This window comes from Nerophis ophidion, linkage group LG12, assembly GCF_033978795.1.
Source record: "Nerophis ophidion isolate RoL-2023_Sa linkage group LG12, RoL_Noph_v1.0, whole genome shotgun sequence".
NCBI lineage: Eukaryota > Metazoa > Chordata > Actinopteri > Syngnathiformes > Syngnathidae > Nerophis > Nerophis ophidion.
Window position 1 is genome coordinate 7,258,638 of NC_084622.1, and position 20,949 is coordinate 7,279,586.

General features: G+C 39.4%; 2 protein-coding genes and 1 long non-coding RNA gene across 5 annotated transcripts in view; 2 read left to right on the plus strand and 1 right to left on the minus strand.

Annotated features, from left to right (window-relative positions):
- The window catches only part of LOC133562923 (twinfilin-1-like), a 27,104-nt gene extending 25,173 nt beyond the window's left edge, over window positions 1-1,931 (plus strand). The window contains exon 9 of the mRNA XM_061916761.1: window positions 834-1,931. Coding sequence (XP_061772745.1) covers window positions 834-1,001 — 168 coding nt within the window. The 3' untranslated portion in view covers window positions 1,002-1,931. The remainder of the gene's footprint in view (window positions 1-833) is intronic.
- On the minus strand, window positions 1,529-19,436 carry irak4 (interleukin-1 receptor-associated kinase 4). 3 transcript variants are annotated; one of them, XM_061916759.1, is made up of 12 exons: window positions 19,137-19,435; window positions 14,477-14,622; window positions 14,055-14,228; window positions 12,632-12,792; window positions 12,507-12,571; window positions 11,798-11,912; window positions 11,614-11,723; window positions 6,114-6,300; window positions 4,578-4,640; window positions 4,333-4,497; window positions 4,112-4,182; window positions 1,529-2,321 (listed from the first exon to the last, which is right to left on the minus strand). In XM_061916759.1, exons 1-11 carry the CDS (start codon window positions 19,298-19,300, stop codon window positions 4,126-4,128), a joined length of 1,407 nt encoding a protein of 468 aa, XP_061772743.1. In that variant the 5' UTR covers window positions 19,301-19,435; the 3' UTR covers window positions 1,529-2,321; window positions 4,112-4,125. The 3 variants fall into 3 exon arrangements, with proteins under 3 accessions (XP_061772743.1, XP_061772744.1, XP_061772742.1); XM_061916760.1 differs by having other exon boundaries at window positions 1,732-4,182; window positions 19,158-19,436; XM_061916758.1 differs by having other exon boundaries at window positions 1,732-4,182.
- Window positions 8,107-12,320, plus strand: LOC133562924 (uncharacterized). The gene is made up of 2 exons (XR_009808950.1): window positions 8,107-8,230; window positions 11,704-12,320. It is a non-coding gene; the product is annotated as an uncharacterized LOC133562924 (long non-coding RNA).
- Window positions 19,437-20,949: the final 1,513 nt, after the last annotated feature.

Here is a 20,949-nt window from a genome sequence, read left to right on the forward strand (position 1 = left end):
AGTATTCTTCTTCCTCCAAACACAATGAGTTGAGTTTATGCCAAAATGGATACATGGATGATCCAGCAGAGGATTGGGAGAATGTCATGTGGTCAGATGAAACCAAAATACAACTTTTTGGTATAAACTCAACTCGTTGTGTTTGGAGGAAGAAGAATACTGAGTTGCATCCCAAGAACACCACACCTACTGTGAAGCATGGGGGTGGAAACATCATGCTTTGGGGCTGTTTTTCTGCTAAGGGGACAGGACTATTGATCCGTGTTAAGGAAAGAATGAATGGGGCCATGTATCGTGAGATTTTGAGCCAAAACCTCTTTCCATCAGTGAGACCTTTGAATTGTTGACCAAATACTTGTTTTCCACCATAATTTAAAAATAAATTCTTTAAAATTCCTACAATGTGAATTCCTGGATTTTTTTTTCTCATTCTGTCTTTCCCAGTTGAAGTGTACACATGATGAAAATTACAGACCTCTGTCATCATTTTAAGTGGGAGAACTTGCACAATCGGTGGCTGACTAAATACTTTTTTGCCCCACTGTATACCCCAAACTGTCATATTAGTAACAGTGTTTTATTTAGATTTTGTAAATGCTTATGAGAGGGGAAACATTAACTTTACCGCAGTAATATTATTATAAACCTGCTGTAAACACTCGTCTTGGTATAAACTGACAAACCTATGACGTCGTCAATATTTTGTCGCATCAATAACATCAGCATTGAACGTTCTAGATTTGTCTCGATCACTTCAGTCCTTGTCTGTTTTTAATAAATATCAAATAATGACAAAGTAGTAAAATGTTATTGATTTTTTTTTGGGTCACAAGTTGGAAATCGACAACGGCGACGAACTGACCAGCGACTTCATGTACGAAGAAGTGCACCCCAAGCAGCATGCGCACAAGCAGGCCTTCGCCAAGCCCAAAGGCCCGCAAGGGAAGCGAGGCAACCGCCGCATCACCCGACCCCCCGCCGACAGACAGGAGGACGATTAGGAACAGACCTCTCAGCACCCTGTACACGTTCCACACTGGAACATCCTGAGATGGAGGTACCCCACGTTGCTCGTTTTAAAAGAAAAGAAAAAAGGATGACGACCTCGCATTCCCTACCAGGTTTTTTTTCAGCTATGCACGCCAAGGACACGTGAGCAACTGCACAGTTCAGCAGTTTAGGTTTCTCCTGTGAGATCATTCCCAGCCAATCATTCCTAGTATGTCTTAACACCCCGCCACGTATTTTTTTAGGTCGCCCAAATTCTTAACTTGCATTCCTTAAATCACTTAATCTGTGTTTAACGTGTGTGTGTGTGTGTGTGTGGGGGCGTGGGCATGTGTGAGTGTGTGGGCGTGTGTGTGTGCGCGCACAAGCCTGGTGCTCCAAAACAGAGATGATAATTTTTCCCACTCATAATTACATTTTATATTGCATTTTTTTATATATACATAACTGTGGTTTACATTGAGAGCAAGAGTGAAAAAAACAAAAATCATCTGCTGAGAAACATATTTTTCTATGCAAGTGCTGTAAATGTACATATTGTAGTTGTGTGTGTGTGTGTGTGTGTGTGTGTGCGTGTGTTTGCGTATGTCTGTTTTTTGGTGGTGATGTCGTCGAGGATCACAGTGGAATTGAACACGGGGCTTCCAGAAATATTTCATTCATATAAATGATTTGCCGCAGAGGAAGCTGTGTGAATAAGAGAAATAAATAAGAGGCATCTCACCAAGGAGTAGGAAAGGGAATTTATTCAAAGTGTCACCACAGCCACTCATTCGTCTACTGATCACCATTATTAGGCTAACGACTACACTCACCTCATCCTGTAATCATCCAGTGTCATTAGAAGTAGACAAGTTTGGTCTTATTTGTTTTCTTACAGAACTTTCTTTTTAAGGAAAATAAAATATTTAAATTGCACATCAGCTGGACATGGAGTCGCACTCCTTGTGTTTTTGTCAGTTTAGTTAGCAATTGCATATACACGCCATACCTCAAAAATATTAGTCCTTAGGTATGTTTACACTTACAAGGTGAAAGTAATTTTTGACACAAGCTCATAATATGCAGCTCAAGGTATTTCAAGACTTTCCATATCCTTTTGACTTACAGCTTATGAAAATCTCGAAAACTGTCAGCCAGGATCATCAAAACGACAAAAGCTTGACATAGTTCGCTTTGCACGTACTGAGTTCATAGCACATATTTTCACAATTGACGCTGAATGGCTGACATGAATGGACTTTTCACCACCTGTATACATCCTGATTGAGTTCCAGTCCAAGGTGTGTCTTGAGCAATGACTCTGACACCACCTATTGGCAGACACCGGGTTAGTATTTGCTCATGTTTAATACCACAGCTGGGCCAGGGAGTACAAAGATAGATAGGTGGGCCCTCGAACAGACCCCTGGGGGCACACCTAACTGAAACTTTGAATGAAAACAGATCTTCAAATAATAATGCTGGGTTCTTCCAATTATGACAAATGATTAGAGATGTCCGATAATAGGTTTTTTACCGATATCTGATATTCCTATATTGTCCAACTCTTAATCACCGATTCCGATACCGGTATAAACCTTTGTGAGGGGTTCAAAGTGTCACCGCACGATATCCGTGCTCAGTAGAAAGACCACATTGTGCTTTACTTGAATTATAACTCGATGTCTGATGATGGATTTTTTGCCGGTATCAGATATTCCGATATTCTCCCAACTCTTAATTACCGATTCCGATATCAACTGATATATACAGTCTTGGAATTATCACATTATGCCTCATGTTGTTGTGATGCCCCGCTAGGTGCATTAAACAATGTAACAAGGTTTTCCAAAATAAATCAACTCAAGTTATGGGAAAAAAATGCCAACATGGCACTGCCATATTTATTATTGGAGTCACAAAGTGCATTATTTTTTTTAACATGCCTCAAAACAGCAGCTTGGAATTTGGGAGGTTGAGGTGGGAGGAAGGGTGTAGGAGGTAGCGAGGGGTGCATAATGTAGCGTCCCGGAAGAGTTTGTGCTGCAAGGGGTTCTGGGTATTTGTTCTGTTGTGTTTATGTTGTTACAGTGTGGGTGTTCTCCCGAATTGTGTTTGTCATTCTTGTTTGGTGTGGGTTCACAGTATGGCGCATATTTGTAACTGTGTTCAAGTTGTTCATACGGCCACCCTCAGTGTGACCTGTATGGCTGTTGACCAATTATGCCTTGCACTCACTTGTGTGTGAAAAATCGTAGATATTATGTGATCGGGCCGGCACGCAAATGCAGTGCCTTTAAGGTTTATTGGCGCTCTGTACCCCTCCCTATTTCCGTGTACCACTCCGTACAGCGGCGTTTTAAAAAGTCATACATTTTAATTTTTGAAACCGATACCCGTCATTTCGGATACTAAATTTTAAAGAATTTATCAGCCGATAATATCGGCAGTCTGATGTTATCGGACATCTCTACTAATGATTGTCTTCTGTATTACAGATGGTGTGAACGTGTCAGAGGCGGAAAAACATGATTTTGAGCATTATGTAATGATGTAATGTGTATATGTCACTAAATAGATCCAAGACTGATTTTTGACACTGAAATTGAAAATGTTGAATGCACTTATTTGATGAGGATGCACGTTTACTACTTGATTGGTATCGTCAGTCTTGGTCAACAAGCCTTTAAGGTTTATTGGCGCTCTGTACTCCTCCCTATTTCCGTGTACCACTCCGTACAGCGGCGTTTTAAAAAGTCATACATTTTAATTTTGAAACCGATACCCGTCATTTCGGATACTAAATTTTAAAGAATTTATCAGCCGATAATATCGGCAGTCTGATGTTATCGGACATCTCTACTAATGATTGTCTTCTGTATTACAGATGGTGTGAACGTGTCAGAGGCGGAAAAACATGATTTTGAGCATTATGTAATGATGTAATGTCTATATGTCACTAAATAGATCCAAGACTGATTTTTGACACTGAAATTGAAAATGTTTAATGCACTTATTTGATGAGGATGCACGTTTACTACTTGATTGGTATCGTCAGTCTTGATCAACAAGCATGGTTTGCATTTATGCTGTACATCCACATTGTACTGTAATTATTCACCTTGTGTTTCAGTCCTAAGCGTAGGATTCCAGTGAAAGGGTCTTGACAACTCCCTTTAGCTCAGACACCACCTGTTGATGAAGACACTGCGTATGTATGCCATCACTTTATAACACAGAAAATACCCATTTCATAAAAAAAGCTTTTGTTTTATGCTGACAAACATCAACCCCCTAAAAAGAAAAAAAAACAGCCTAGTACAAGTGCCACCTTTTTAGTACCTGCGAGACGAGCGGCCGCCTGTTCTTCCTCTCGTGGAGACAGCTGCTGGCCAAAACGTAGACGCTCTCCGCCAGGCTCAGGTCGCAGTCACTCATCTTCTTGTCCACAAAGGCCTCCAGGGTGAGGTCCTCGTTTTCATCATCGATGTCATACCTCATGTCCATCTGCCGTAGAAGGGCAGGGGCGTTACAGTATTTTCAGTCCGCACAGACCAATACCCCAAATGACTAGAAGAATGTCTTACCAAAAACTGGGGCTCGCGGTTTTCATCTGCTGGAGAAAGTCCAGACAGAATTTCTAACAGCACCTGATGATGACACATTAACATTATTCTTGTTTATTCTCAATGGATTTGCTTCTGACTTTTAATGTATAGTTAGTAGATAGGTTGTACTTTATTGATTCCTTCAGGAAAATTGAAATTCTCACAATGAAAACAAGACAGGCCCTAAGACAGAATGCTGAGGGATACTAAACTAATATGCAAACAGTCCTGTTAACCTATTATTAATATATAACGGAAGAAGCATGTACAATGAAAACAAGATGGGCCCTAAGTTAGAACCCTAAGGGACACCAAACTACAATGCAAACAGTCTGGTTGACCTATTATTAATGTACTGTAGTTAGTACAGGGGAAGAAGCATGCCCAATGAAAACAAGACAGGCCCTAAGATAGAACCCTGAGGGACACCAAACTACAATGCTAACAGTCTTGTTGACCTATTATTAATATATAACAGAAGAAGCATGCACAATGAAAACAAGATGGGCCCTAAGATAGAACCCTGAGGGACACCCAACTACAATGCAAACAGTCTGGTTGACCTATTATTAATGTACTGTAGTTAGTACAGGGGAAGAAGCATGCCCAATGAAAACAACACAGGCCCTAAGATAGAACCCTGAGGGACACTAAACTAATATGCAAACAGTTGTGTTGACCTATTATTAATGTAGTTAGTACAGGGGAAGAAGCATGCCCAATGAAAACAAGACAGGCCCTAAGGTAGAACCCTGAGGGACACCAAACTACAATGCTAACAGTCTTGACCTATTATTAATATATAACAGAAGAAGCATGCACAATGAAAACAAGATGAACCCTAAGATAGAACCCTGAGGGACACCAAACTACAATGCAAACAGTTGCGTTGACCTATTATTAATTTACTGTAGTTAGTACAGGGGAAGAAGCATGCCCAATGAAAACAAGACAGGCCCTAAGATAGAACCCTGAGGGACACCAAACTACAATGCTAACAGTCTTCTTGACCTATTATTAATATATAACAGAAGAAGCATGCACAATGAAAACAAGATGGGCCCTAAGATAGACCCTGAGGGACACCAAACTACAATGCAAACAGTCTGGTTGACCTATTATTAATGTACTATAGTTAGTACAGGGGAAGAAGCATGCCCAATGAAAACAACACAGGCCCTAAGATAGAACCCTGAGGGCCACTAAACTAATATGCAAACAGTTGTGTTGACCTATTATTAATGTAGTTAGTACAAGGGAAGAAGCATACCCAATAAAAAAAAGACAGACCCTAAGACAGAAACCTGAGGGACACCAAACTAATATGCACACAGTTGTGTTGACATATTTTTAATGTAGTTAGTACAAGGGAAGAAGCATGCACAATGAAAACAAGACAGGCCCTAAGATAGGATCCTGAGGGACACCAAACTACAATCTTTCTGACTTGAGTTCATCCCCTGTAATTCTTCTTTCTGTTTTGGTAGTGGAAGAGTATCAATGCACCCAGCCTACCACTCCGAAGCTAAAGATGTCAGATTTTTGCGAAATTTCCCCCCTCAGCGCCTCGGGGGCCATGTACGCACAAGTACCCACGACCCTCTCCGTCATCACGGTCGTTGCTGTGCGCTTAACCGAGGCTCTCGTCAGTCCGAAATCTGAGATTTTGGCCACGAGGTTTTCATCCAGCAGGATGTTGGCACTGCGACAAGAAGAAGGCTGAGGTTAGTGAGGCTTTAAAGGAGAACTGCACTTTTTGGGGGGGAATTTTGCCAATCATTCACAATCATTATGAGAGACAAGAAGACAAAAGGTTTTGTTTTGTTGCTTTCTAAAATAATAAAATTATAAAAAATTGTCTCATTCTTGGTGGCTAGCAATGCAGCTAATGGGAGCCATCAATTCTCCCTCTAAATCACTTTAAAAATGCATTCAAAAACTGTCAATACTTCATTTATGTTCTGTAACCTGTATAATTACCAAACTGTAGCAACAATGTAAGAGTGAACACTGACAAACTTTGTAGCGTACTAACACATCAGTGTGCTACGGTATTAGCTGTAAAAGCTAACTACAACAAGAGATAAGCGAGCAACTGCGTCAACACGAAACGCGTTTGAGTTAGTAATGCAAAACACTGTGATAGTACACCAATCTGTACTGAGCGAAAAACATGAACAATCATATTAAAGTATCTGTAAAGTATTATTCCATGTTTTGTTTGTACACAGCTAGCCAGACAGTGTATGTACTGTAGTTGCATGTATCATGGCGGATATTAAAGTGACTCACTCGATGTTGTTCGTCTGGTCCAGCTGACCGGGGACTTTTGCTGTCGATTTTGGGTAAGCACTCTACTTATGTCAAAATAGCTTGTCTCCAAATTCCATATTTTGCAGCTTTAATTCACTTTCATGGCTTCAGTCTGCTCCAACGTCTCACCACCTTTGTGCTCGCTTCTAGAAACAGCAATTCATCCTCCATGAATTCAGATTGAAAAAGAAAACGTTGTAAATTCTGATTTGTCCAAAAATAGTTGTCTTTGTTGTTTGTTACCAAGTCTGCCATGATTAGAAAACACAGAAGCGTTTTGTTTCCGGAAATAGGAACACACTGGAAGTCATAAAATGAGCAAAATACGGTAAATATCGAACATATTACCCATCCTTATGAAGGTGTCTGTTACAACGTTATATATACTTGCAGTGTCTGTTACTACATTATATATATACTTGCAGATTGTATTTAAAAGATATTACATATTGTTATGGAGGTGTCGGTTACTACATTTTATATATATATATATATATATATACACACTTGCAGTGTGTGTATATTGTACATATTACATATTGTTATGAAAGTGGCTGTTACTATATTATATATATACTTGCAGTGTGTATATTGTACATATTACATATTGTTATGAAGGTGTCTGTTACTACATTATATATATACTTGCAGTGTGTATATTGTACATATTACATATTGTTATGAAGGTGTCTGTTACTACATTATATATATACTTGCAGTGTGTATATTGTACATATTCCATATTGTTATGGTGTCTGTTACTACATTATATATATACTTGCAGTGAGTATATTGTACATATTACATATTGTTAGAAAGGTGTCTGTTTCTACATTATATATATATATATATATATATATATATATATATATATATTTTGTGGAGTCCCACTCAAGCACCGCCGAACGGGTAGGCACCTCACAGGGGAGGAGCCAGGACATGGAGGCAGAGTGGAACACAGAGGACAACGCCCCAGCCTTGGCCAGGTGGGGCACAGCTACAAACAGTTCTTAACTCATTCAGGTCTGGCTCTCCTCTGTGTCAAGGCAGGTGCATCAAACGGTAAGTGAGACATCCACTATTTCCCAATTAATGACATTTGGGAAATGTTTTCTGATGTTATGTTTTCTCTTGTTTGATAGGGAATTAACTATGACAAGTAAAGTGTGCTGTGTGCAGGATTGAGAGAGCCCCGGATGGGAGGTATTTGTGTGTTAATGGACACTTTAAGTTTGATTATTCCACACCGTGCCCTTCCTACAAAGACTTGTGCAATAATTGCCCTTTTCGGCTTTGTGCAAACACACTCCTGTGTCTTGGTGAGAATCAGGTGCCACTAATATATATATATATATATATATATATATATATATATATATATATATATATATATACATACAGTGGGGCACAAAAAAAAGTATTTAGTCAGCCACTGATTGTGCAAGTTCTCCCACTTAAAATGATGACAGAGGTCTGTAATTTTCATCTCAGGTACACTTCAACTGTGAGAGACAGAATGTTAAAAAAAATCCAGGAATTCACATTTTAGGAATTTTAAAGAATTTCTTTGTAACTTATGGTGGAAAATAAGTATGTGGTCAACCATTCAAAGCTCTCACTGATGGAAAGAGGTTTTGGAAAGAATGAATGGGGCCATGTATCGTGAGATTTTGAGCCAAAACCTCCTTCCATCAGTGAGAGCTTTGAATGGTTGACCAAATAATTATTTTCAACCATAATTTACAAATAAATTCTTTAAAATGTATTTATCATTTATAATTCCTACAATGAATTATGAATTATATTTATTTAGCGCTTTTCTCTAGTGACTCAAAGCGCTTTTACTTTGTGAAACCCAATATCTAAGTTACATTTAAACCAGTGTGGGTGGCACTGGGAGCAGGTGGGTAAAGTGTCTCACCCAAGGACACAACGGCAGTGACTAGGATGACGGAAGCTGGGATCGAACCTGGAACCCTCAAGTTGCTGGCACGGCCACTCTACCAACCAAGCTATACCGCCCCTATGTTAATTCCTGGATTTTTTTTTTTTTTCACATTAAGTCTCTCAGTTGAAGTGTACCTATGATAAAAATTACAGACCTCTTTCATCGTTTTAAGTGGGAGAACTTGCACAATCGGTGGCTGACTAAATACTTTTTTTGCCCCACTGTGTATGTATGTATATATATATATATATATATATATATATATATATAAATATATATATATACACACACATACTTTCAGTGTGTATATTAAACATTTCATATTGTTGTGAAGGTGTCTGTTACTACATTATATATATACACTTGCAGTGTGAATATTGTACATATTGTTATGAAAGTGTCTGTTACTACATTATATGATGGTCCTGGTTAGCGCCTTGCATGAATGTGGAGGTACTGTCAAAGTGCTTTAGGTTCCTTAAAAAAAAGGGGTAGAAAGGTGCTGCACAAGTACAACCATTTACCATATATATCTGCAGTGTGTATATTGTACATATTACATATTGTTATGTGTCTGTTACTACGTTATATATATACTTGCAGTGTGTATATTGTACATATTACATATTGTTATGAAGTTGTCTGTTACTACTTTATATATATACTTGCAGTGTGTATATTGTACATATCACATATTGTTATGAAGTTGTCTGTGACTACATTATATATATACTTGCAGTGTGTATATAAAACGTTGGAGGGTTTTGAAGACTTTCACAAAGCTACAACGGTGACTCATCAGTCACATCTTTCAAGCGATTTCTATCTTTAAAATCCTAAAAAAAAAAATTTAAAAGACGTGTGTTCTTGTCTCTCATAATGATTGTGAACGATAGGCAAATTTCCAAAAAAAAGGTGAAGTTCCCCTTTAAGAAACGACTGACTCACACATGTTGGACACTTTGACATTTTAAGGGCAACGTGTTTCCACTCGGTTGCGTTGCCAAGAGTGACAGGAGGTCCAGTCCACTCTGATGTGAAAATAACCAGCTATTCCTTATCACCGGTCAACACATTACTCATTTTGATAAAACCCAGCTGACTCTCTGATGCATCTTGATTATTGTCACTTTAGCCATATGGCACTGAGCTGCTAGGACAGATAACAGAGATGTAAGGATAGTTGCAAACTAAACTAAGATGTTTTAAATCCCTTTTCTTAGCACCAATCATTTTTTTGGTCCTCTCATACTTCTCCCTTTAGAATTACCCTCCCTTTTTCTAGACCGGTTTTTGGCAATATATTTTATCCAAAATTACCAAATATATATATATATATATATTTTTTCATCACAAGTGAAAGAATACTGTAAATTTCGGACTATAAACCGCTACTTCTTCATGCAAAGCCACTGAAAAGGTGTGCTTTTGTTTTTGCTATGGCGCCATCTTTTGGACAAGTGCGCTCACTGCAGGTGCTGCTGGGTTAGTCTCTACAGTGTTTGCTGCTGTTTACAGCCTTAAACCGGAAGTACAAGTGCTGTTTTGTCTTTTCCATTTATCATTCCAAGCAACTTTTGTAAGTTTTAGAAATAAACTAAAACAATTCTTACTTACTTAATTGTCCCATGTGTGATGTCTGTAGGAGTGATTTCATGCATATTTGTACGTGCTACTGTAATTTAGCCTTGTTAGCATTAACTTCTACTAAAACGTTTACAAGTCTCTATTAGTATTATAATAATAATAATAATAAATTGTATTTGTAAAAACACTTTACACTGAGTAAACCTCAAAATGCTACAATGTATTAAAAAAAAATAAGATAAGAAAAAAAAAATAACTAGAACAGCCTGACAGCTAGAACTATTATGTATTTATCTAAAAAAGGCTTTTTTAAAAAGGTTTTTTTTTAGCCTTTTTTTAAAAGCATCCACAGTCTGCAGTGCCCTCAGGTAGTCAGGGAGAGCGTTCCACAGACTGGGATCGGCGGAGAAGAAAGCCCGGTCTCCCATTGTTCGTAGCTTTTTTCCTCTGAGGTTGGAGGAGGTTAGCCTGTCCGGAGCGGAGATGTCGTGTGGAGGATTTGGGGGTGAGTAGTTCTTTGTGGTAGAGGGGGTCATTTCCATGGAGGCACTGGTGCCTCCATTATTACTTTGCAGTGGCATTATTTTTGTATTGCTTCAGGTAAATTTACCGAAATGTCACCCTGGAGTTATTGAGTCTGTTTAGCTGACTGGAGAGCTAGCTTAGGAGCTAATGGTTTGTTGACGATGACTTCTGTTTTGTTTGATCAGCCATTTTACTGCCGTGTTACTGCAATTGACGTGACACCACTTGGAAACAGTTAGGGTATGTAAATAAACATTTACGGGAACTCGTGTAAATAACTAATTTCGCAAAATACATATCTGCAGTTTATAATCTGGTGTGGCTAACATATGGAAAAATATATTTATTCTCAAATCTAGTGGGTGTGTCTTATAAATCGGGTGCGTTCCATATTAAAAGACGGAACGGCATTGTACTTGTGGTTCAAAGCTTTAAACAGCAAGTGAGCTAACTCGTCCGAAAGTTGACGCCGTAGAACAAATTATAACACACCAATTTAGTGTCTTTGCATGTGTTTTGTGAGAACTATTTGCATTACGGCCGTCAGCGGAGAAAAATCCATGAATCCACCGCATCGTTTCTTAAGCCGCAGGGTTCAAAACGTAGGAAAAAAGTAGATTGGCTCAGTAACTCTAGCCGTACCTTTTGACATCTCTGTGGACGTGATGGTTGCTGTGCAAATAATCCAAACCTCTCGCTGTGCCGTTAGCTATCAAGCACCTTTGTTTCCAGGACAGAGGAAGACTTCCTTCCTAGAGGAAACACAGGAACCGTGAAGAAGGCGAAGACTAATGGTGGAGAATCAGACTGAGGAGGCGGCGCTCACCAAACATGCCAGTCTGTCCAGCAGAGAACCGTTGGCCATGAAGGCGTACACCAAACACGGGTACTGCCCATCACAGGAGTATCCCACCATGTCCACCAGGTTCTCATGTTTCAACCTGATGAAATACAAGTAAGATTAATGTCAGAATAATTGTATCTTTGTGTTTCAATGAGTTCCCGGCGAGCAGACAAGAGCTGTCTTTAATCCTACCAAGAAGAAGGCTTGTAAAACTCCACTGTGTAGGACGGGAAGCAACATGAAGGTGTTCTGTTTCTTTCATGTATTTTTAATCAACTGAAAGATTTTGTCTTGACACAAGAATTACAAAGCAAAGAGGAAGCAGGACCAGACTCCCCTCAAGGCGACCTCTTTGAACTCTTTTACGACCTTTTCTGTGAACTGTTTACGACCTTTTTTTTAACTGTTTTGTAACCAAAGGCGATGGTTGTTTACGACCCCCTCCCTTAGAAACAGCTGTTGCCATGTATTCGGGGAAAGTCCAAATAAATGAGGTGGCTTACAACCTTTTGTCAGAGCGTGCTGAGACACTGTACAAGGGCATAGTGTCCAGGCGTCTTACCTCAAATTTAGCCAAATTTATTTCTGTCTGTTTAATTCTTTGCTTCTTGTCTAGTTTAATAGATGTCATCAGTGTTGGAACCTGACAATTAAGGTCTTGTTTCGCCACCTTTTCTGTCAAGCCACTTACACTTTCAGCGCCTCGACCTCTTGGTTGAACTGAGTTTGCAGCTCCTCAGGTGAGACGTCGTCTACCTACAGACAGCACACCAGTCACACACAGGCAGCACTTTGGGGACATGACCTTTGACTCACTGGGTTGAGCTTTTTTACCGCCACAGCTTTGTCGCCAAGGAGGCCTTTGAAGACGGTCCCGAAGCCTCCTTCTCCCAGCCTGCGGCCGCCGGCCGACACGGGACGCTCATCAAAGTTTCCGGTAATGTTCATCAGCTGGTTGTATGAGAAACTGGTGAAACCTGAGGAATGGCAGCAGCAACACCACTTTAGTTTGGAGTTCACTACTGCCACCTGTCCATAGAATGTTGGAAACTGTCGCCATCGCAAACCTCTTTAGACTCTCATTCAGATTTTGTTTACCTCTGCATGCACTTTAAAATGTCTGTGGCTCCACTCAGCTGTGTGAAAGTCCTGCGTGTTTACCATCAACAGTTAATGCTGACCTTATTGCTAATCCATCAGTTCTGTTGCTGCTGTGTTGGAGCAATTGTTGACTTTCTAAACCAGGGGTCCCCAAACCCTTTAACTCAGGGGCCACATTTGGTTAAAATAATTTGACCTGGGGCCGGGCTGTATATAAACCCAAAAGCTGTAAATTTGGAACATTGTTTTAATGGTAAATAAAAATAGAATACAATGATTTGTAACTCATTTTCAACTTACCGGTATATTCAATTGAATAGACTGCAAAGACAAGATATTTAACGTTCAAACTTGAAAACTATTATTAGCTCATTTGGAATTTGATGCCTGCAACATGTTTAAAAAAAGATGGCACAAGTGGCAAAATAGACTGAGTAAGTTGAGGAAGTGAAGTGAAGTGAATTATATTTATATAGCGCTTTTCTCAAGTGACTCAAAGCGCTTTACATAGTGACACCCAATATCTAAGTTACATTTAAACCAGTGTGGGTGGCACTGGGAGCAGGTGGGTAAAGTGTCTTGCCCAAGGACACAACGGCAGTGACTAGGATGGCTGAAGCGGGAATCGAACCTGCAACCCTCAAGTTGCTGGCACGGCCACTCTACCAACCGAGCTATACCACCCGGAGGAATGCTCATCAAACAATTTTTGGGGAACATCCCACAGGTGAACCGGCTAATTGGGAACAGGTGGGTGCCATGATTGGGTATAAAAGCAGCTTCCATGAAATGCTCAGTCAAAGGTCAAATACAAATAAGGCAATAAGAGAAGTATGCAACCCTTTTCTTTTCTACAGTAAATCTGTACAGCAGATATGATCATCCATAGCAACAATAAGATTTGCCTAAAGGGCACAAACAAACATATTTATCCATCCATCCATTTTTTACCGCTTATTCCCTTTGGGGTCGCGGGTGCGTATCTCAGCTACACACACATACACATATATATATATGTATATATATGTATATATATATATATATATATATATATATATATATATATATGGGCTGTAGTGTGGCTACCACCGTTTTACAGTAACTACATATCTATAGTTAATAATTATATCAGAGCCACCTTGTTTATGGGTTGGTTCACTCTCCTCCAGTTGGATGCGTGGTTGTGGCTCAGCAGGCGCTAACTCGGTCTTCTCCGTCTCATTTAGCTTCCTGGTTGGAGAAGTTGGAAGGCTGCTGTGTGTTTGTGTTGCAAAAGAGGCACGGGTCACCTCCATAGAAACATCCTCGTCCACTGTAAGTGAACAAAAACACTTTTAATCGACCATCAGTGATGTCATGCACTGATATGCTTCCATGGTAGATTAGTAACATAGGAAATAAGTTTGCAAAAACAACTATAGATGTGTGATTATAGGCCACAATGTACCCCACAGAGCATTTTTAAACTGATTATGCAAAAAAAAAAAAAAAAAAAATATATATATATATATATATATATATATATATACACACACACATATAGATATTAATAAGCCATACCAGGTAAGAGCACACTAGCAGCTGCCAATAACTTGTGGCTCTTGAGGATGTCCACAAGTTCTCCCACCGTGGAGTTGGACACGCCCCAGTCGTACAGCAGCTCCACTGTGGGACTCTTCCCCTGTGAGACCAGGCTCTCAAATCTCCTGCAAATGAACATACAAAATACTGTACATAACTTGTAGGATGCATGTTAAAAGATAACAACGGCAAAGGTTTAAAGAACTAGGGTCACACTAAAAAGGAAGGAAAATAATGATCAATTAAATTAAAATACATAATGGGTTAGTTTATTAGTACTCAAAGGTAAACTTGTTTTGCAGCCAGCAAAAATCGGGACATCCATTAAACATACAGGAAAAAGCAAATAAATATATATATATATATACATTAAAAAAAAAAATTAAAAAAAAAAAAAATATATATATATATATATACAAAATAAAAATCATTGTGGTTGGAGTGTCCGCCCTGAGACTGGAAGGTCGTGAGTTCAAACCGAGTCATACCAGAGACTATAAAAATGGGACACATTGCCTCCCTGCTTGGCACTCAGCATCAATGGTTGGAATTGTGGGTTAAAACACCAAATGATTCCCGAGCGCGCCCACCGCTGCTGCTCACTGCTCCCCTCACCTCTTAGGGGTGAACATGGGGATGGATCAAATGCAGAGGATAATTTCACCACACCTAGTGTGTGTGACAATTGTTTGGGTAGAAAATGGATGGATGGAGGTGTATAAATAATATAATTTGTAATAATATTTGGAGATTAATCAATCATATTATTCGTACTCGACAGTAAACGTGTTTAGCATTAAGCAAGGACATTCATTTGGAGAAAAAAAATATTCATATATATATATGAATATATATATATATATATATATATATATGTATATGTATATGTAGCGTGAAAATCAGAGTTAAATGTCAAATGTAAATAGATGACCCAAATTGGATTCATTGGTCTTATATTAAAAAGTTAAAGTACCAATGATTGTCACACACATACTAGATGTGGCGAATAAGATCAATAGTCTTTCCATCCATCTATCCATTTTCTACCGCTTGTCCCTTTCGGGATCGCGAAGGTGCTGGAGCCTATCTCAGCTGCATTTGGGCGGAAGGCGGCGTACACCCTGGACAAGTTGCCCCCTCATCACAGTCAATAGTCTTTATAATAATGTTAATGCTAATACATCACAATAAATAATAAGAATGGAAATAAGAAAGGATAATGCAAGTATAAAGTAGACTAAAAATGTACCACAGTAGCAATATAACATATATCCATCCATCCATCCATTTTCTGCCGCTTATTCCCGTTCGGGGTCGCGGGGGGCGCTGGCGCCTATCTCAGCTACAATCGGGCGGAAGGCGGGGTACACCCAGGACAAGTCGCCACCTCATCGCAGGGCCAACACAGATAGACAGACAACATTCGCACTCACATTCACACACTAGGGCCAATTTTAGTGTTGCCAATCAACCTATCCCCAGGTGCATGTCTTTGGAAGTGGGAGGAAGCCGGAGTACCCGGAGGGAACCCACGCATTCACGGGGAGAACATGCAAACTCCACACAGAAAGATCCCGAGCCTGGATTTGAACCCAGGACTGCAGGACCTTCGTATTGTAATAAATAAATATTATGTATACAGTATGTCAGTATGTCTATCTGTGTTGGCCCTGGGATGAAGTGGCAACTTGTCTAGGGCGTACGCTGCCTTCCGCCCGAATGCAGCTGAGATAGGCTCCAGCACCCCCCGCGACCCGGAAAGGGAAAAGTGGTAGAAAAAATAGATGGATGAGTATACAGCACCTATGAGAATAAAGTTCAGTTTTTTCGTCAACAAAATATGACTTTTTTGGGGGGCAAATTTTTTACTTTTTTCGTTGAAATATTTTGCCCCTTTTGTCTTTGTTTTGTTCAAGATAGATAGTAATAGAATATCAAATTTTAAGTTGTTACATCTTAAAGTTCCTTTAAAATGTTCTGATTAAATTATTTAAAAAAACACAAACCACATCCAGCTGAATAATCACTCGCCATACAGCAATATTACCTGACCGCATCTATGTTAGCTACCTCTTACTGTTTATAATATATCTTTTTTGTTGGATCTGCTCTTTATTTATTTATTTTTTTTTTTTGCCACAGCTGTTACATATACTGTAATATTGCACATGGTAATTGGGATTTGTTAAAGGCCTACTGAAACCCACTACTATCGACCACGCAGTCTGATAGTTTATATATCAATGATGAAATATTAACATTGCAACACATGCCAATACGGCCTTTTTAGTTTACTAAATTGCAATTTTAAATTTCCCGCGGAGTTTCCTGTTGAAAACGTCGCGGAATGATGACGCGTGCGCGTGACGTCACGGACTGTCAGGAAATATTAGCGCACCACCATTTGCGGCTAAAAGTCGTCTCTTTTCATCGCACGATTAAACAGTATTCTGGACCTCTGTGTTGCTGAATCTTTTTCAATTTGTTCAATTAATAATGGAGACTATAAAGAACAATGCTGTTGGTGGAAAGTGGCGTTTCTTTGTTTTCAACACAAAGCGGTCAAGCGAACATGTTTCTCTACGTCAATCAGCATGTTTTTGGATGGGAAAATTGTGATGTATATCTTACCGGAGACACCATTGGATTATTCATCCTCCTGCAGTAGCTGTTTAAAAGGCAGCTGTGTGCTTGGCTCCTCGGCTTCTCTCTGAGACACTGCGTGTTCACCGCAGCCCTCCGACCTCGAGGTATGTCTTTACAATCTCACTAAAACACTATTAAAACAATAAGCAGATAAGGGATCTTCCAGAATTATCCTAGTAAATGTGTCTAATTACATCTGAAACGCTCACTCTGCCGCCGCCCGTAGCCGTCGCTTTTTATTTTATTTTATTTTATTTTTTTCTAGTCCTTTGCTATCATATAATCATCCACAAATCTTTCATCTTCGCTCAAATTAATGGGGAAATTGTTGTTTTCTCGGTTCGAATAGCTCTTGCTGCTGGAGGCTTCCATTAAAAACAATGTGAGAACATGAGGTGCCGTCACCCTTGTGACATCATGGTCTGCAAATTCCAGTAAAGGCAAGGCTTTTTTATCAGCACCAAAAGTTGCGAACTTTATCGTCGATGTTCTCTACTAAATCCTTTCAGCAAAAATATGGCAATATCGCGGAATGATCAAGTATGACACATAGAATGGACCTGCTATCCCCGCTTAAATAAGAAAATCTCATTTCAGTAGGCCTTTAAATATTGTATATATTGTATAAAAATACAATATAATATTAATTCATTCATTTTCTACCGCTTGTCCCTTTTCAAATTGTCGAACAGTTTTAGAACAACATTTTTCAACGAGCTATTGCAAGGAATTTAGGGATTTTACCATCTATGGTCCATAAAATCATCAAAAAATTCAGAGAATCTGGAGAAATCGCTGCACGTAACCAATGATATTACGGACTTTTGATCCTTCAGGCGGTACTGCATGACATCAGTGTGTAAAGGATATCACCACATGGGCTCAGGAACACTTCATTAAATCACTGTCAGTAACTACAGTTGGTCGCTACATCTGTAGGTGCAAGTTCAAACTTTACTATGTAAAGCCAAACCCATGTATCAACAATATCCTGAAACGCCGCCAGCTTGGCTGGGCCCAAGCTCACCTAATATGGACTGATGCAAAGTGGAAAGGTGTTCTGTGGTCTGACGAGTCCAGATTTCATATTATATTTGGAAAATGTGGACGTGGTGTCCTCCAGAACAAAGAGGAAAATAACCATTCGGATTGTTACAGGCGCAAAGTTTAAAAGCCAGCGTCTGTGATAGTAAGGGGGTGTATTAGTGCCCAAGGCATGGGTAACTTACACATCTGTGAAGGCACCATTAATGCTGAAAGGTCCATACAGGTTCTGGAGCAACATATGTTGTCATCCAAGCAACGTTATCATGGACGCCCCTGCTTATTTCAGCAAGACAAGTGTTACAACAGCGTGGCTTTGTAAAAAAAAGAGTGCGGGTACTTTCTTGGCCTGCCTGCAGTCCAGACCTGTCTTCCATCCAAAATGTGTGGCACATTATGAAGCGTAAAATACGACAGCAGAGACCCTGGAACCTGAACGACTGAAGCTCTACTCTAAACAAGAATGGGAAAGAATTCCACTTTCAAAGCTTCAACAAATAGTTTCCTCAGTTCTCAAACGTTTATTGAGTGTTGTTAAAAGAACAAATGATGTAACACAGTGGTGAACATGCCCTTTCCCAACTACTTTGGCTCGTGTTGCAGCCATGAAATTCTAAGTTAATTATTATTTGCAAAAAAAAATAAAGTTTATGAGTTTGAACATCAGATATCATGTCTTTGTAATGCATTCAACTGAATATGGGTTGATAAGGATTTGCAAATCATTGTATTCCGTTTCTATTTACATCTAATACAATTTCCCAACTCATATGGAAACCGGTTTGTATTTATTTCAGTAATTGTTTCAATCATTTATAGCTGAAGAATCGTAGTTGACAACAGATGGATGGATAGAAATAATAAATGAAGACATTAGATATATAGATAAATAGAAATAATGAATGATGACATTAGATAAATAAAAAAAAAAATGATGTAGATGACATACTTGACATGATGCTGAGAGTACCTAAAGTCGCCATCTGACTTCCGGATGGACGTGATGACGTCTTTCCATCGGTCCTGTGGGTCTAAAAAGTCGGCCAACCTGCAAAGCAAACTGTAGCGTAGTTTACGAATATAAGTAGAAGGCGTCACCGAGTTATTTGACATTCTGTCATCAATTCAATTAACTCAATGAGTGTTTACGTCTTATTTCTACGCTGACATGTTTTTAAGCAGCAAGTCCATCAAACGTGTGTTCTTCTTTTTCCCATATTGAGCAACTTCCTCAAACGCAACACTCGCTCCTCCTCTTCCTACGCCATGCGGAAATAAGCAAAAACCGTGACATTAAATGCATATTCTGCTCCTTGTCGTGCCCTGAAATTCATTGTAAGTCGAACTTCTTGTTGTTTTGTTTGAGTTTGGTGCTTCTGTTGGTTTTAAAAAATAAAATCAGCGGCAACAAGTGAGTTATGTGTCACAGCGTCACAGTGACACCAAATGGGTGGCTTTGGAATTACACCCATCAACAGCAGACTCAAGTCTTGTTATATTACGTTGTTTTCAAAAAAATGTTAAACAAGTGGATAGGTTGATTGGCAACACTAAATTGGCCCTAGTGTGTGAATGTGAGTGTGAATGTTGTCTGTTTATCTGTGTTGGCCCTGCGATGAGGTGGCGACTTGTCCAGGGTGTACCCCGCCTTCCGCCCGATTGTAGCTGAGATAGGCGCCAGCGCCCCCCGCGACCCCAAAAGGGAATAAGCGGTAGAAAATGGATGGATGGATTAAACAAGTATCCTAAGTCCCACAATAGAATATTGGCATCCATCTAGCCTTTATTAAATTTGAAAGTTATTATTAGGTATAGGATATCGTATAAGGGTGAATTGTTTATTCCAAGTTTGGGGTCAAGATGGTGTCAGCTCTGGGAAAGAAGCTGTCTCTGAGTCTGGTTGTTCTGGCTCTGATGCACCTGTAGCACCTGCCCGATGGTAGCAGGTCGAACAGGTGGAAGCCCGGGTTTGTGTTGTCCTTGGTGATGTCTTTTGCTCTGTTGAGGCAACGGGAGTTGCGTAAATCCTTCAGGAAGAGATAACTGATGATTTTTTTGTGCAGAGTTTATGACATTTAGTGTTATGTTTTTGTTTGTTTGCACTGTAGTGATTTTCCCTACCCAACAATGTGACCTGTAAATAGTTCTGGTACCTGCAAGGTGTTATTACTTTTGTACAATTCCATGTGGGAACATACCTGAACCTGATTTTTTTTTTTGGGCCCTGGAAATGGAACAAACGTGTACCTTGGAGTCCAATGATTACAGTGGGGCAAAAAAGTATTTAGTCAGCCACCGATTGTGCAAGTTCTCCCACTTAAAATGATGACAGATGTCTGTAATTTTCATCAAAGGTACACTTCAACTGTGAGAGACAGAATGTGAAAAAAAATCCAGGAATTCACATTGTAGGTATTTTAGATAATTTATTTGTAAATTATGGTGGAAAATAAGTACTTGGTCAACCATTCAAAGCTCGCACTGATGGAAAGAGGTTTTGGCTCAAAATCTCACGATACATGGCCCCATTCATTCTTTCCTTAACACGGATCAATCGTCTGTCCCCTTAGCAGAAAAACAGCCCCAAAGCATGATGTTTCCACCCCCATGCTTCAAAAAATAACTCGTATCCTAGCTATTTCACTGATAACAACCAAGGTAATTATAATATGAATAATGTTGTGGAGAGTTTTAACAGTTTCTTTGTAAATGTCGGATCATAATTGGCAGCCAAAATCCCTGATTATAGCAGCAATGAAATG

What these genes read in the sequence shown, in the direction of transcription:
- irak4 (XM_061916759.1), bottom strand. Translation starts at nt 19,300, where the DNA reads ATGTCAAATAACTCGGTGACGCCTTCTACTTATATTCGTAAACTACGC. An exon ending in TGCTAGTGTGCTCTTACCTG is followed by an intron (nt 14,229 to 14,476) that starts GTATGGCTTATT and finishes GTTCACTTACAG; the next exon opens with TGGACGAGGATGTTTCTATG. An exon ending in TGGACAGACTGGCATGTTTG is followed by an intron (nt 11,724 to 11,797) that starts GTGAGCGCCGCC and finishes TGTTTCCTCTAG; the next exon opens with GAAGGAAGTCTTCCTCTGTC.